Source organism: Bidens hawaiensis, unplaced genomic scaffold (assembly GCF_021521415.1).
Source record: "Bidens hawaiensis isolate Kalapana, Puna unplaced genomic scaffold, B.hawaiensis_p1.1 tig00058906_1, whole genome shotgun sequence".
NCBI classification, from domain to species: Eukaryota; Viridiplantae; Streptophyta; class Magnoliopsida; order Asterales; family Asteraceae; genus Bidens; species Bidens hawaiensis.
Genome location: NW_027500603.1, coordinates 34,902 through 52,007, shown reverse-complemented (window position 1 = coordinate 52,007; position 17,106 = coordinate 34,902). Strand labels below are relative to the sequence as shown.

Genomic DNA, 17,106 nt, shown 5'->3' with positions numbered 1-17,106 from the left:
ATTGAATGGACATCAATTCTGGGATCAATCATATTTGACAATGTTCCTTCCAACCAATTTGTCAGGACCTACAACGGTGATGCATAACCCAGTAAAACATGTATATAGATACCAATTAGACATAGAAAAAAAGTTATAGAAAAACTGTTGGCCCAAACGGATCAAACAATCATATCAAGCGAACGAATAAATAAACGAACACGGGATATGTAACACCCCGGCTTTAAGCGAAATACGCCCGGGTGTAACGTACAGATCATTCAAAGCTCGTAACGCTATTAAAGCGAAAATAATTATATTTAATGCATTTCATATCATCAAAAGTACACATATTGTTCATAAATAAAAACAATAGATAACACTTCATCGAAAAGTAAACAAATTCTTTATTTCAATTATCCTAAGGCAAACTAATGAACTTCGTCCTTAGCACACCATCGGTTCAACCTGTAACACGTTGAAAATAATATATTTTGTCAACAATTAAGTTGGTGAGTTTTCATAAGTTTTTGTGTATACATATATATAGGAAACTTGCGACTCAACAATCGTAATGCAATAATTATTCAAGCGTAAAGTAAATGAAAGCAAGTAATGTCGTCCTCCTGTTCATTTAGCCGAAGCCGTTGAAGTCGGGGAAATGAGAACCACCTTACGTAAACAACCGAGGTCATAACGTTAGACAGCGCGGGTACGTCCCGTCGGACCCTCCCACTATGTGTATGCGTTTGCGTAACTTCCACCATAAAAACAATAAACACATTGCAAGCAAGTTCACGTATAATCATAAACAATATGCACGAATAATATTAACATGTACGACGTAAGTGAATCGGTTTGTGAACAATCACATAAATAACGAAAGAAAAACTTGTAACGTGCTACCCCCAAAATATTATAAAACGTTAAAATAGGGTTATGAAGAACTCACCTAGAATAAGGAATAAGGTACGAGAAGACGGTAAAGGTTAGAGCAAGCTAGTTGGTCCCGCGATAATTCCCGACAATTTGTCCTAATTATTTAAGCGTAAAAGAAATAATTACTTAACGAACTAAATGAACAAGACACATAGAGATGGGTTTGCAACGGATTTGGGGTCGTTAACGTATTAGTTATGTTTTATAGATTTTTGATAAAGGTGTCATCAATTTCTATTAATTTTAACGAAGTGTTATATTTGTTTATTAAAGAAAAACATTTACAATATAAATACCGTCTTATCTATGAAGACGTTTTAGGTGCTAGTTTAACGAAGTTCCATTTAAAAGGATAAGAAACACATTTATTATTATTATTATTATTGTTGTTGTTGTTGTTTAGGTAAAAATAAATATATATAGATATAAAAGATTATACATGTTTATATATTTACATATATGAATTTGAAATTTTATTTTAGAAGTTTATCAGGGTTTGGTTTGCTTAAACGAGTATAACAATATAGTTTTAAATCTACATATAGTTTTTATATTAATTAAAACCAAATAATGATAATAAAAAAATATAAAACAAAAACCAGACCAGGGGATGGTCGAACCTGCGCCCCTGGCCGGGTCTCGTGTTTAAGGTGGTATGCACTGGCCATCTGTGCCAGTGTCTAACTTGTTAACACAAAAAGAAACAAATACATATAACCAGATATGTAAACAAGCCCCCAAATTATATAAACCCTAGAAATTTCAATTGGATCTTACACCCTCTCAGTCAAAATTGACAGAGGGGTTTTGTAGAGAATGGAATCGCGACCCATATGCATATTACAATTACATGGAATGATTAAGGATGGATCATCAACTAGTACAAGAACTGATTCAACAAAGCAATTAGGATGGGGTCTAGTTTCGTGATAGTGAGACGATGATGTGGTGTTTGTTAATTGAATTTTGGTCTCGTATTTATAGGCTAATGAGATCAAAACTGATCCGCAGCCATAATCGCGATTTTTGGTTGATTAGAACTTAATTAAGTAGCCATTTCTTGTTGTTAATGTTGATTATGATTCGCGTAGGTTACGGAGTAGTTTAATTAGCTTGATATCCGGCTTAATCGAAGTAAAACTGATCAGGGGGGGGGGGGGGTGCGAGATCGACGGGAAGAGGAAGAAAGGAGGAAAAAAGATTTTGGTTATTTTGCAATATAGTCCTTGTTGTTTGGGTTGGGTTCAGTAACTGATTAAACTGAAGTTATATAATTGATATTCAAACGATATGTGAAAATGTTAACGCGTAAAACATAATAAAGACAAAATCGTGTGACATAATAATACTTTGACGTAATAAATAAGATCCGGTTACAAGACGGGTAATAAAACAAATACATTTATTAAACTGAAAACAAAAAAGACGAATGTCACAGGATATTGGGGTGACAACTCTCGACTCTTTTCATATAACCAAATGAACTAATCAAACGAACATCACGAGCATAACAAACTTACATGGAGAAAAGACTCCTTGACTCACACACATAAAACTAATAATCTAGACCCTTTTTATAAACCTACTAAACTTGCTCTCCAAGCCAAACCTAACTTGGAAAACATGACAAACTTATTCTAAAATAATTCATATTAAAATAAACTTACAAAATAAACCCTCAACTTTATTGATAATTCAAGATTATTCTTCAAAAACAAATGCATTCATCAACTAAACATTTTCTCAAAAGTTGACAAGTCACCTTAAAAAGTATGTAGTAAGTTGAAAATACTTGGATATGTACTTTCATGTTAAAATCCAAAATTTATGTGAATTATGTGCTTAGGAAGTCATTATGTTAATTTAACGAGGAATGCATCTAATTTTTAGATTCAGAAATCTAATCATACGTACATCATCTATAAGCATATTGTTCTTGTCGTGTACTCTTTTCCCGGTTGCAGTTTCCAAAACCAACACACCTAAACTAAAAACTTCTGACTTGGTAGATGGCCCTGATGTCAAATTATATCCACTGTCACATTTGCAAGTATTATTCATGGTCAACAACACAAATTATCAAAATTTCAAAACAAATGCATAGGAATGGAAACATGCAACTAGATGAAAAACTATAATATGAAAAACTCTAATTTGCAAGTATTCTTCGTTAAAAGTATACTCAAGGACTTCAATGTATATACTGCACATTATTGATGATTCAATAACATGATACATAAAGTTTACAAAGCTACTATCAGGAACTATATATATATATTTACCTAAAAGGCTAAAACTAAGGTAACTGAAAATACAATACAAAAATATATAACGCAACATAAATTTAGTAATATGTGATAGTTATTATTGTTATTTTATGTTGTATCTTATATTAGCGTAAAATATTTTTCAGTTACCACAGTTTTAGGCACATTTCCGATTTGTAGCATTGTACCCTTTGTGTATCACGTTTCTAGTTAACGAGATGATTGACCGAATCCTCAATAACTTCCCTCAACAGTTTTCATAGACGAGCATGAGATAATTTTTTAACTGAAATATTAAGTACTTACAGTGTCCCACGAAACATATCAACGCGAATGCGGACTTGTCTATTGGTGTTGCTAACCCAAAACCTGAAAGCTTGGGATCAAAACTTTCATCTAAAAGAATGTTTCTAGGTTTCACATCCCCGTGTATGATCCGAATCGGAGCATGCTTGTGAAGATATGCAAGTATCTTAGCAACACTTAAGATTATTTTGTACCGTTTACTATAATCTAGAAGATTACACATAGGATCTACAAACACAGATGGCAAATCAGATTTTTGTTAGTGTTCGATTTAACAAATTTTATATAACTTTAAGAACCATGCTTGTAGCATCAAATTCAGATAAAAGAAGGTTAACAACATTAATTCCATTCTCTTCATTAAATTCTTTCATAAGTTCTCAAGAGTTGCAATGTAATACATATATATTAATAGCTGTATATTCAAATTAAGATTTACCAGAAAGTAGGGCATCTAGAGTTGCATACAGTGCAAAGTCGTAGAGGAGGTACAAGTTTGTTCCGTCGATGCAATATCCAAGCAACTGAACCACATTTTCGTGTTCAATCTTTACAAGTATTGATGCTTCGTTCATATATTCCTGGTAGCCGGTATTAGAAGAAGGTCCACAAACTGTTATACATTGTCCATTTTGTAGCCTTCCCTGAGAAGAGAAATCAATTAGGAGTTTTTGGCAAACATATTATGAAACACGCAAACGAGTTCATGAAAATAATAAGGGTCACAAATGCCATATCTACTTGTATATGATGTAGCCTAACTTGAAAAGAGAAACCAAGTAGGCGCTTATAGAAAATAGATACGTGTTTACGGTTACCTTGTACATGGACTTATATTTGTCAGATGAAAGCTTGTTAGCTTCAGAGAAGTTTTCAGTTGCAAAAACGATAGTATTAAAATCAAATCGGTGTACTATTCGGTCTTCACCTCCAATAGTGTATAGGTATGCATATAAGGATTTTAAACTTGACCTCCAACTGCAAGTTTAACAAATAACTAGTTGTTAACTAGAAATAAATAGTTCAAAATAAGTTGCCATTGTTCTGAGTACAGTTTTTATTATTAAAATATAACGCTGTTAGCCTTAATGTTTTAATACAAAGACTAGGTCAATTATGTAACTAGTGTAGAGTATTGTTTAGTGTCTGTTGTAAACTTGTATTTAGAAGCCGGTGTGATACTTTTCTACCTTGATTAGACGGTAAGAGAAGCGTCGATACTTTTCTACCCAAAATTTTGATGTCCATAGGCACCAATTGACGATCGTTTTTCTCTTGTAAGGCTAGGATAGACTCAAGACCCGTCGCCACCTCAGCCATTGTAGGACGGTGCTTGGGATGACTATGCAAACATTGGCAAGCTAGTAGAGCAAACTCCTTCAAACATTTAGGGGATATTCTCCCCTCTAGTTTGGAATCAACTATGTGTTTTAACCTTCCTTCTTTAATGGAATCTTGAGCCCATGTTGCCAAACCCCAATGCTCCTCATCAATACTTCTATCGACTGCTTGTTTCCCACATAAGGCTTCATATAGTACCACCCCAAAGGCATACACATCCGACTTTCGAGTCAGCCTACCTGTATGAAAGTAATCAGGATCTAGATATCCAAATGTGCCTCTCACCAAAGTGCTAACATGAGTCAATGACTGATTTGCGGGACTAATTTTGGATAACCCAAAGTCTGATATCTTAGCTTCCCAATTGGAGGCTAACAAGATATTTGAGCTCTTAACATCGCGATGAATAACTCTTGGCTTAATACCCGTGTCACTGTGAAGGTAATCTAAGCCACGAGCGGCCCCTATGCATATCTTAAGTCTTCGCACCCAAGTTAGAGGCATCCGGCGCTTGTGTAGATGATCTGAAAGAGTTCCGTTGGGCAAACATTCATATACAAGAATCATCTCTTGCCTTTCATTGCAATAACCAATTAAAGAAACCAAATGAGAGTGCCTTAATTTTGAAAGCATCTCGACTTCAGCCCAAAATTCTACAGCTCCTTGACTAGAAGTTGATTCCAGCCGCTTAATCGCAACATCCAAAAAAGTTTTCCCACAAGCAATGGTTGCTCTGTAAACTTTGCCAAACCCCCCGCGCCCGATCACCAATGACTCATTGAAGTTTCGGGTTGCACGTTCAATCTCAAAAAAGGTAAACTGATGGCATGGTTGTGGCGAACACGAGGATGAGGAGGATTCAGCCGTGTGAGTGATAGGAAGGGACATAGTTTTAGGTAGGAACTAAGATTAAAGTCTGGAGAGTTTCATCATCACCACATATATGCTTATATATATATACACACACAGAGGCTAAGTATAAAATGAAAACCCTTTTGATTTGTGAAAACTCTAGAAACCTATTCTCAACCACATGTTTTTAATTAATGTTTTAATCTTGTGGTCCACAATTAAATTAAATAAAAAATATAAATATAACTTTTTCTCTCTTCTAAAAACATATATAAAAATTAGTAAAAAATGTTAAAAAAATAGCAAAACATTTATTTTAATTAATGTTTAGCAAAACATTCTCAACCACATGTTTTTAATTAATGTTTAAATCTTATGGTCCACAATTAAAGTGAATAAAAAATATAAATATAAATATAACATTTTCTCTCTCCTGAAAACATATATAAAAATTAGTAAAAAACTGTTAAAAAATAGCAAAACATTTTTTTTAATTAATGTTTAGCAAAACATTCTCAACCACATGTTTTTAATTAATGTTTAAATCTTGTGGTGCATAATTAAAGTGAATAAAAAATGTAAATATAAATATAACATTTTCTCTCTCCTGAAAACATATATAAAAATTAGTAAAAAACTGTTAAAAATAGCAAAACATTTTTTTTAATTAATGTTTAGCAAAACATTCTCAACCATATGTTTTTAATTAATGTTTAAATCTTGTGGTCCACAATTAAAGTGAATAAAAAATGTAAATATAAATATAACATTTTCTCTCTCCTGAAAACATATATAAAAATTAGTAAAAAAATGTTAAAAAATAGCAAGAACATTTTTTTTTATGTTTCGATGTTTTGTGTTAAATGTTACAACATATATTACATGTAACAAAAAAAAACGACGTTACATTAGGTTTTCGCGGATCTTCAAAACTCAAGTGAGTTTTCATTATATATATATAGCATATATATATATATAGGGGATGGATATTTTGAGAACCATGTTGAGTTTTAAGAACTTAAGAACTCAATTCTAGGCCACATTTAATTAAATGAATTGAAATATGTGGTTTAGATTAAATCTGGCAAAAAAGTCAAAGCATGAGAGAGAATAAATATGTAAGTGGTTACACTAACTTTTACGTCCGTTACACATGTGTATACTTTTATGTCCGTTACACATGTGTAAAAAGTCGACTCGGTGCGTACGTGTATGTAACCTACATATATTACGCATGTGTAAAAAAATTCGAAAAAAAATCGTTACACTGAGTTCTTAAAACTCAAAGAGGTTCTTAATTGAAATCTCCTCTATATATATATTTATAAACATACGTCAGGTCATGGCATGAACACACTATTAATATATATAAATGTTTGTTGAATTGTCAAATATACACACTGATGATTTATGTGTTTATTATTTCTTCCTGGAAAGAGACGTAGAGGCCACGATAAGTTGACTTATAAAAACAAATGTTGTAGTGAGCCACGTACATGGCCGGAACACGGTTTCAATAAGTTATGTAACCTGAACTATTAATCTATTTTAGCGACTAAATCAAGGTTTAATCTTCTGACATTTTTTTCATTAAAAAAAAATTAGTATAACAGTTTCCCCTAATTTGGATTTTGGACCTGTAAACCATGTAGTCTATTTTGTCACTAAAAAAAAAGTTTACGTTTGTGTTTAATTTCCTTATGATATAAATGCAACGAACAGGACGGCTCCGAGAAAGCAAAAAAACTTTTGGACAGAAGACGAAATTTTTTTTAGGCCTTAAGTAAAAGAAGTATTTTGTTGGGTTAAACAATCTAATTTTTATATGAACTTACTTGATTATAATTTGGGTTGTGTAAAAAATTTTTGTATAAAAAAAGGATTAGGCATGTCTCAAGTGAGGCTAGAACCCACAACCTCTTGATTGTGAGTAATACCGACAGTGGCGGACATAAGGCATGGGCAGGGGTAACCCGGGTTACCCCTCAACTTCCATTTCGTAGTGTAAAAAATTTTTTATTTTCGTAGTTTTATATATCGGGTTGCCCCTAAACCAAAACTAGGTTACCCTTCAAAAATTTTAAGAAGCCCATACATTAGTAAAAAGCCCATTCAACTTAAATAAAATAAACCCAAAAAACATAGTATTAAACATCCAGACAACAGCCGCTATCCCCTCTGCTCCCACCACATCCAATAGCCACCACTCCAAAAGAAAGAGGGTGTCTTTTGGGTGAACTTAATGACTTCTACCACTCTGTAAAGGAAGATGAAAGATTAACAAAATTGGATGGAATACGTGATCTTGCTCGTTTAATGGTGGAAATCGTAAAAGATCTTTCTTTTCCTTTGGTTTATCGGATATTGAAGCTAGCTACCGGTTGCAACTGCAATTGTTGAAAGATTTTTCTAAATTAAAGCTTATCAAGACGGACTTACGCAATCGAATGGTGACGATTATTTGAACAATACTCTAGTTTGTGCGGTCGAACGAGAAACATTTGATAAAGTAACGGGAGACGATGTAATGGCTCGATTTCAAGCTATCAAATGATGAAGAGGATAGATCATCTATTAGGTAGGTGTGTTAACTTCATTTGTTATTGTCTTTTTTTTTTGAATGTATGATAAAAACAAAAATTTTTAGGTTACCCCTGGAATTTAGTTCTAGATCCGCCACTGAATACCGATTTGCCACTAGACCAAGCAAGTGGTTAAATAATTGTGTTTAAACATTAAATATACATATTGTTTTTAATAAAAAGACATATAATTTTAACAAAAAAAAGATAAATTTCGGACCTAGCGAGGTGTCGGGCCTGTGGCTGTCGACCACCCAGCCACACCCGTGGGCCGGCCCTGGCAACGAGCTATCGCGTATCTTAACATTTGCATGGACACTTTTATTATGTTTTGAGCTACTCTTGTGAATTATAAGGAACGCTGCCCATGAGGTTTGAGGACAACGCTCAAAAATATATCACACGCACAAAAATTAAAATAAAAAATAAAATAAAATAAAATTGCAAACTTGTTCAAATGAGCTTTAACAAGATTGAATTTTTTACTTTTTTCAAAACATGAAATCTTTATGTCTAAGAAAGAGAAATTATCTTTTGTTTTTGTAAGTGTTATTCGTAAGAATTATCTTAGCATGTTAGTTTCTGTCTGGTGAGTCGGATATCCGATGATGTTCAACCATTTCTAGTGATAAATCTGCTGTAAAAATTTTACAATCCGCCATTAGTAATAGCATATCGCCACGCTCATGTAACGCCCTTTTAACCATCGTATGCCACCAAAAAGTTGCATACCCCTTTACTTTGTTAGGCTTACACCATTAGAAATGACGGGTCTACATTACACGAGACCTACCATTTAAAATGACATACACAATGTCACACCCCAACCTACGGCGGAAATGTCGGGGCGTGATCTGATTGCTCACAGCTCGAAGATACTATCATATATAAAATGTGACAATATTTAATTAATTATTTAATTCAAATAATACACAATATTCAAATTCAACAATACAATTCAAATAAATCCATTAAATTTAAGTTTGTCTTCAATATAGCCCTATGGTATTTCTAAGCGTCCATCCATCAACTCAGGCAACCTGTATATGCGTAGAAAATGAAGTTTGTCAACAACACGTGTTGAGTGAGATGATCACCAATTTTGAAACATTAAATAATAGCATATATATATATATATATATATATATATATATATATATATATATATATATATATATATATATATATAGTTGATAAATGATAAATGCGCAAACCAACCATGTGATAATAATCAATCAAATCATAACAAACATGCATATAACCAAATCGTGTGTGCCAATGAAATCGTTGCCAAGCGAATCGGGCATTGATTACAATGACTAAGGTTGTCGTTTTACCTTTGCCAAGCGAATCAGGCTCCGGTTACTAGGACAGTCGTATGATCATACTAATGAGAACCCTCTACAAGGGGATATGTTGGTCCGAAACGTTATCAAATAAACAATTAAACATGTAGCAACTAGCAAATAGCATTCAACTGATATTCACACAATGATTATATTTGTGATTTTGTGTATATATATAGATAGAAAATATGAATAAGTACGCATATACCCCAAAAACATTTGAAAACAGTAGATAAAAAGGGGAATGATTAAACTCACCTGATCGATTAAGCCAAACGGAAATGAATACGACAAGAACGATAATCACACTCCTCGAGAATTACCGACAAGAAACCTAATTAAATAATGTTATGAGTGAATTATAAAAGATATAATATGTATAACGAATTTAGGATTTCAATATGATTTGAGTTACAATTATGTTTAATATGTTATGGATTGAACGATTGATCTCTACGGATTCTTGTTATTATTTAATTATAAAAAATTATTATTTGTCATAAAAATCAGGTTTACAAATAATTAGCTTAAATAAATGTGAGTCGAGATCTACTATAAAAATATACGTTTAAATATATAATTATCTTAAAATTTATATCTTGGAAATCTTAACGAAATTCGATAGTAAAAATATAATTAACACGTTTTTAACATGTTAAACACGTTTGTTAACTTCGTTTTAAAAAAATAATACATATACATATATATATGCATTATATATGAAAAATTTATAAAGATATTTTATAACGAGAACCGTTGATATTGATATTAAGTTTTAATAAAATAATTGTTGGTTTTATTATTAGTAAAATACATATATATTATATATATATACACATGAAAACTTGTAACGCGATCAATTGACAAGGCACGTTTAGCTTTATAATGTCGGTTGGAATAAAATATTGTTTATTTTATATTTAATATTAATTATAATATTAAAATAATTAAAATGATAAAGAAGTAAAATAACAACAAAAAAATCGGATGGCCGGACTCGAAACCGAGCCTAACGGCCGGTCCAAACCTTAACACACACACCCTCATAGTTGATTTAGATCTACAAACTGATGAATATATACAGTAACGAATAAAATCCTACCCTAGATTATACAATCGTTAAATCTGTTAATTTTTTATTTAATTAATGTTAGGGCTTTCATTCCCCGATGATCGACGAGTAGGATGCACAAAACAATTACCTCAAACGATGAAGAAACCACAGAGAACGACGAACACAGTCTCGGTGTCAAGAACAGATCAAACAGGGGGTTTACGGCCAATCTTAATGAAATTAGGTTTAGGGTTTTGGTTCGTCGGGTTATATAGGTGATACAGGTGCGAGGAATTGTGTTATTATCAACCTTAGATTATATATTAAAGTATAGGTTAAAGACGGTTTGTTTATAAATCAATTCCACAATAGATTTGATCTTAATTCCTAATTAATGATGATGAATAGGCCGTAAATAGTAAGGAGAATCAAAAACACGATCCAATTCTCAATTTACAACGATAATTGAGGCTCAAGCAACTAAACGGGTCATGGGTACGGGTTTGGGTCAAATAGATTATAAAATATTATACATAAATTGCACTTTAGTCCTTAGAGATTGAAGGTGGAAACGATAAGGGTTTAAAGTTTAGTTTCGGGTTAAAAACGAACGTTTTCTAAAGTTTTTTATATATATTACATAAATAATAAATTGAAAAATGATTTCTCGATAAGCGCGATACTTTTATTATTAAAATTTTCCGAATGTAAAACGGGTCGGGTAATAGGTATAAGGTCATATGTGGAAAACCCGAGTTGTTACACACTTACACACAAGTATAAGTACATTAACCGAGTTGATGTCTCATCTATTTTTATGTAATACGCCATTTGACTGGGCATTCAAGCACGTTACCAAACGGTGATTCAAATCCATCACTCTAGTGTCTCATTCATTGGGGGAGAGGGGTTAATTATTATTTCTGTCTAGCAAAAACCCAACATGTGCAAAGTTATATGTTAGGGACATAAAACTCAACTTGTTGAATATAACATTCCATGAGACGACACATTTGGCTCATCCACGGGCATGTTATGAAAGAGAGAACAAACTTATTACTATTTTATAAAATAAATTTTGTTAATCAAAATTACAAAAACAGTAGTATGATATGGATATAGGTTAATTGCATGTAACCAGAAGCAGACCACAGCACCAAGACGCAAACACTAGCCAAAACAAAGGTAAACCCCCAAATTTGAGGAACAATCAAATCAATCATCAATGGCATCATCCTCCTTTATCTCCTCCTCCAGCAGCACTCTTCTAAACCCTAAATTCAACCAGTCATCCTTCTTCTCCTCACTCTCAATTCCCCCCAGCTCAAACCCTAGCCGCAAAAACCTTCTCATTTGCTTTGCTGCAAAGCAGCAGCAACAGAGCGGACCGGTGAAGAAACGCCAGTCGTCGAACAATACCACCAAGAAGCCGCCGGTAAAGAAATCGACTAAAAAGAAGGGGTTCGGTGAAGATATTGACGAATACACGGAGGCCAGTTCTTCGTCGTCATCGTCTAAAGTGAGGTATCAACCGTTGCCCTTGCCCAAACCACCTGCTGGCTTTCTTGTTGATGATCAAGGGAGAGTTGTTGCGGTTTCCGATAGGCGAATTGCCACAATTGTATGCTTCTTTTACTAACTATCTATCTAATAAATGTTAACTTGTGCTGTAATTGACATCTTTGATTTGACAGAATATTGTTTTGGGCTATAATAACACACTGGTAACTAAATTAACATCTTTTCTAATTGGACCAAGATGCACTAAAGTGTTTTACAACTTTTCTTATTGCTACTCTAGGGGTCTAAACGAGCCGAGCCAAAGCTTTACCACTGCTCTAACCTGATATAACTGAAGCTCAAACTTGAGCCCCGAGCAATAGAAAGCTTAAAGCTCGGCTCGTTTGAGCTTTTAACTGATCTGAGTTGTAGTAGCTTGCGGGCACCTTGGCTCGGCTTGTTTACACCCTTGATTGCTACATTCAAAGTTAAATGTTATATCCAAAAGGGGGTTGCGGCGCAACTTGCTGCCCGCTTACTGCCACTTCATTGTAAATCGTTTGGTTGTTTTTTAATGAAAAATGAATGTTCTATCATAAATTCATAACACTAGTTTTCTAGTCATATTCAATATGTTAGTTCAGTGTTGTCAAACTCACTAGGCCTTGTCGGGCGACTGGCGATTAATAAATTAATTGGATTGGAGTTTTTATAACTAATTTTTAAATCTACACACACACACACACACTCACATCAAACCCTCCTTTGATCATTTTCTGATGGTTTTTTACAAACCTTGGCTTTTTGGACATTTGATCATCTCTTATTTCTTGAAACTTGAATGGGTCGATGCTGATGCTTAAAACTCGGGTTAATGGGTTAAAACCAAACGATTGATTTAGACTGATTTTTGGGTCTGATTACATGAAATTGCATTAGTAGAATACCGATTAGCTATTAATAACTGATTAATCCCGATTCTTACAATACTACATGTAATTCAAAATGTTGAACAAAGTAGTATCTTTGATGATATTTAGTGTGTTCAAAACCTTTTATGAAATTTGCAAACTATGTATTCACTAGTTTCTTATTTTCAATTTAATGAAAATGGAAAAGCTTACAAACAGGTTGATCCTGCAAATAATTTCCCGTTAGAGTGTGTTATCAGACGAGTTTTTAGAAGTTCACAAGGAGATGAATGTATGCTACTGTGCCCCATTGACACGTAAGTAAAAAAATTGAACTTAAATATAAAAAAATAGTTAAAAGTTTTAGTTATAATATTTTTATTCAGTTATTTGTATGTGTTGCTTCTGCAGGCCTGTTCAGATATTAAAGAGCACAAACTTTGAAGGATGGTCAGCCGTATGTATTTTTATCCTTTTAGCACCTCTTTTTATTTTATTGTCTATACTTTTTGTTGTTTTAATTGTTAATTATCTTTGTTTGTGGCTGTTTTTACATCAAGGTGGCAAATTTAATCCATTTATGTGAATTTGGGTTACAATGCGTAAATAAACTTAATGATATAGATCAAATTAAGTAGTTCAACCACCCATTTTGCCACATATGCATAAGGGTGCTAAACGGGTTGTGTTTGCGAATTAGACCCGGCACGAACCAGAACATGAACCCAATCATTTGACAGTTACCCAAACACGACACAAACCCGAAAATGGAGTCAGACATATGAACCTGAATGCCACAACCACAAACGCGACCAGTTTAATCTTCTTTTCTTTTCTTCTTTTTTTTAGCAAATTTTTGTGACATAAGATACAAATATATATAAAAGTGTCACAATTTCAAATTTTCTCTTTTAAGTTATGTATATTGGCATAAAATACTTAAACCAATTTAATTTATGACGTAAAACACATTTTAAAATTCAAAATAAAAAATAAATGGGTTAATGGGGAACCCGCTGGCTTGACTCGAACACAACTTGCTTAGCTAAGCGGGTTTGACCTGAAACCCCGTTTATGATAAACCCAAACACGCAACATGACCCAGAAATTGCTGATTCATTATAATGCTGCACTTTCTTTCTTGATGGATGTGATTTTGAATGTGACAAATCACATTTTGTGATTTTCTTAATTATTTGTGCAAAAAGCTTAATTATTTTGTTTGATTTTATTGCATATTCTCTCATATAATACCACCTGTTTTATATTATTAACAATATCTCTTATTTGTGCATAATTGTAATTTAGGTTAGCGATTATGAAGTTGAAACAATCCTTCCAACTGCCTCATATGCCCTTGCCAAGATACATATGCATTTGGTATATAGTGGGTATGTATACCGTTACTACTTTTTCAAAATGTTTATATGATCTATCTTTTTTTTTTTTTTTTTTGTATTCATATTTCATAAATTAGTATCACTTAAGCTTATCATCTATTCCAATCAGGTTTTGCTATACAGCACGTGGAGGATTTTGTCACACTGAGGATGACATATTTGAATGCCGCACAGGTAATGTTTTCTCTTTTGGCATTATGAACTTTTCATTAGATTCAATTATATGATATATAGAATTATAAGAAGATGCTTACATATACAATATTTTAAAATAGTTTTATTTGCTTTATTCCATTAAAAGATCTTATCATTTTATCCATCTTTATGATTGCATTTGTTGGATAAATTGCACATGATATTTCTGCAGATGATGGCCAAGATTTGGATGGGTTACCAACAGAAGGCGTAGAAATAACATGCTTTCAACTGGTATTTTTCGTGATCACAATCATTTTCAAAGGAATATAAACATCATTTATTGGATGGGATGATGAATTTGATTATAAAGCTTAATAACGTGTTACGAAAGAAATATGCCTTGTAACATTTTATTGTAATAATATTTTTGGTTTCTAAGCAGGATGGTTCTCATTACATGATCTACACACCATCTGATCCACTTTTGTTTGTGGCTGTCAAGGTAATTTTTATCAAGCAAATTTTAATATAGCTTGTTTCTTTGTTTTAGAAACCTTTCATTGTAATCACAGTATTCAGATATATTGATCCCAGTCTCTTTTACAATATTCACAGGATGGCAATGGTCAATTGCGAATTGCTGATGATGTAAGCGTTCCCATTTGTTACATTGCATAAATTTTTATTATATCCTGTTGACTTTGTGATTTTTATAATATTATGACTTGTTATCATTATTAATCTAAATATCTCATCATTGACATACATACATGCACATGCATATATCAAATGTATACATACATGCACTTGTTATCATTATTAATCTAAATATCTCATCATTGACATACATGCATGCGTGCTTTTCTATTTTTTATTTTTAATTTGCTAAACTTTGCTCAAAACAGGAGGTGCTAGAGGATCCGTTGACAGTAAGTGCAATAGATGAGGAAACCGAGTTCAATGCGTTGGTGGTAAGTCTGATTCTTTTCCCACGATTGAATTAAATAAACATATTGTGTTGTATATTTGAAAATTAATACTTAAAAATTTGTTTGCAGGAAGAAGAGGCTGCTCTGTTAGAAACACTACTGGGCAAGAGGTAGTACATTTCATGAAAATATAAAAATAGCCAGCTAGTTTACTCAACATTTCTTCTTATTTTATTATTCTCTTGAAAAGAAAAAAAAATGTAAAGATTCTATGTATATACTTCGACCGGAAAGTGCTTAGTTTAAATGGTATTTGTTTTATTGGCTTCTTATGCAATCAAGGTAGGTTTAAATTTCCATTTGTTTTTGTTTTGTCTTGTTTCATTATTTAAAATTTTAGTTTGGTCGCATAAATTGTCATACCACCGTCTATTAGTATGGTGTCTTTCTTTATAAATGGGAGGTAGGCTTAAATTCTTGCAAATGCAAGATAAAGCTGGAATTTTGCTGTTATAGAAATTGTTAGCACCAAATGTTGATTGTGCTTATCAACATTTCATATTGGTGTAATATTCGTGTGAACCGAAATATGTCATAAATGTTAGTGAGTCTCATCATTTAGGTGTAGTTTTAAAAATATATATATTTTAATACTAGATGGGTCCTTGCTAATTTTTAATTCTTTTTTTCTTTTAATATTAAGGGCATTTTTGTCGCTTGTTTATTTTAAGAAGCATTTATGCCATGTTTTAGAAACAGTTAAAAGTAGACATGTAATTATTCGTGTTTATTGAGCGACTAACAATAACAACCACCAAACGGTCTATCAAGATACTAATTGGGCCTGGTACATTTAATTACTGCTTGGGCGATTTCGTTGTAAGACAAATAGCAAGGAATGCTTTTGGCTTCCGTGTTGAGAACCAAGTATATTTATACATCTCAAAACGCCACGGGTTCCAAAGGCAAAAATAGCCTGATGTCTTAGGGAGATAACCTGCCACATTGCTTGGGCGAATGGACACGACACCATAATACGACGAAATTGGACACACTACCGTCTGACCCTCCACACTCTTTTGACAAGCGACATGATGGATGACATTCTCTCCACTCCAACCCTCGATCCGAGAAAACCAAATATTTCCGGAACCCAAATTTCCACCCGAACACGTAGTTTGTATCCACCCCACTCTATTTTGCCATAACCTTCTTTATACTCTTCACCGAAAAGTCAACAGAATCATCAAGTAACCAAACCCATTGGTCTTCAACCCCAAGAGTAGCATGATCATATAGTTACAACAAACCAAATTTCCTCTTGTGAAGTCTAGACCAATCCCACGTCCCGCAAATCTCGTTATCATACATCAACAATTGATTTCGCCACCAAACAAGATTTTGACATCTCAAATGTGTACAATAAAGGGAACCAAGTGAACAATGGCTCGTCCCGAATCCAACACTCTAGTCAGAACATTGTGTAGTTTTGAACATTGCTCTTGAAACCATTACAAAGGTTAACCCCCAAGCGATCAAGCTTCCTACGTATGCCCACAATC

General features: G+C 33.1%; 2 protein-coding genes across 2 annotated transcripts; one reads left to right on the top strand and one right to left on the bottom strand.

Annotated features, from left to right (window-relative positions):
- Positions 1-3,428: 3,428 nt before the first annotated feature.
- LOC143602433 (putative serine/threonine-protein kinase PBL7) lies at positions 3,429-5,757 on the bottom strand. The gene is made up of 4 exons (XM_077079538.1): positions 4,663-5,757; positions 4,310-4,463; positions 3,931-4,135; positions 3,429-3,719 (listed from the first exon to the last, which is right to left on the bottom strand). Exons 1-4 carry the CDS (start codon positions 5,718-5,720, stop codon positions 3,433-3,435), a joined length of 1,704 nt encoding a protein of 567 aa, XP_076935653.1. The 5' UTR covers positions 5,721-5,757; the 3' UTR covers positions 3,429-3,432.
- A 6,134-nt stretch (positions 5,758-11,891) lies between these two features.
- Positions 11,892-15,890, top strand: LOC143602422 (uncharacterized). Its single transcript, XM_077079532.1, has 10 exons — positions 11,892-12,287; positions 13,297-13,394; positions 13,489-13,534; positions 14,386-14,468; positions 14,587-14,651; positions 14,845-14,906; positions 15,058-15,117; positions 15,231-15,263; positions 15,521-15,586; positions 15,674-15,890. The coding sequence occupies exons 1-10, from the start codon at positions 11,892-11,894 to the stop codon at positions 15,716-15,718; spliced, it is 954 nt and encodes a 317-aa protein (XP_076935647.1). The 3' UTR covers positions 15,719-15,890.
- Positions 15,891-17,106: the final 1,216 nt, after the last annotated feature.

Bases quoted from the DNA above. Each gene is read 5' to 3' on its own strand.
- LOC143602433 (XM_077079538.1), bottom strand. From the start codon at position 5,720: ATGTCCCTTCCTATCACTCACACGGCTGAATCCTCCTCATCCTCGTGT. The intron at 4,464-4,662 runs GCTTCTAAATAC...TTGCAGTTGGAG, and splicing joins GGTAGAAAAGTATCACACCG to GTCAAGTTTAAAATCCTTAT. The intron at 4,136-4,309 runs GTAACCGTAAAC...TTCTCTTCTCAG, and splicing joins AATATAAGTCCATGTACAAG to GGAAGGCTACAAAATGGACA.
- LOC143602422 (XM_077079532.1), top strand. From the start codon at position 11,892: ATGGCATCATCCTCCTTTATCTCCTCCTCCAGCAGCACTCTTCTAAAC. The intron at 13,395-13,488 runs GTAAGTAAAAAA...TTGCTTCTGCAG, and splicing joins CTACTGTGCCCCATTGACAC to GCCTGTTCAGATATTAAAGA. The intron at 14,469-14,586 runs GTATGTATACCG...TATTCCAATCAG, and splicing joins ATGCATTTGGTATATAGTGG to GTTTTGCTATACAGCACGTG.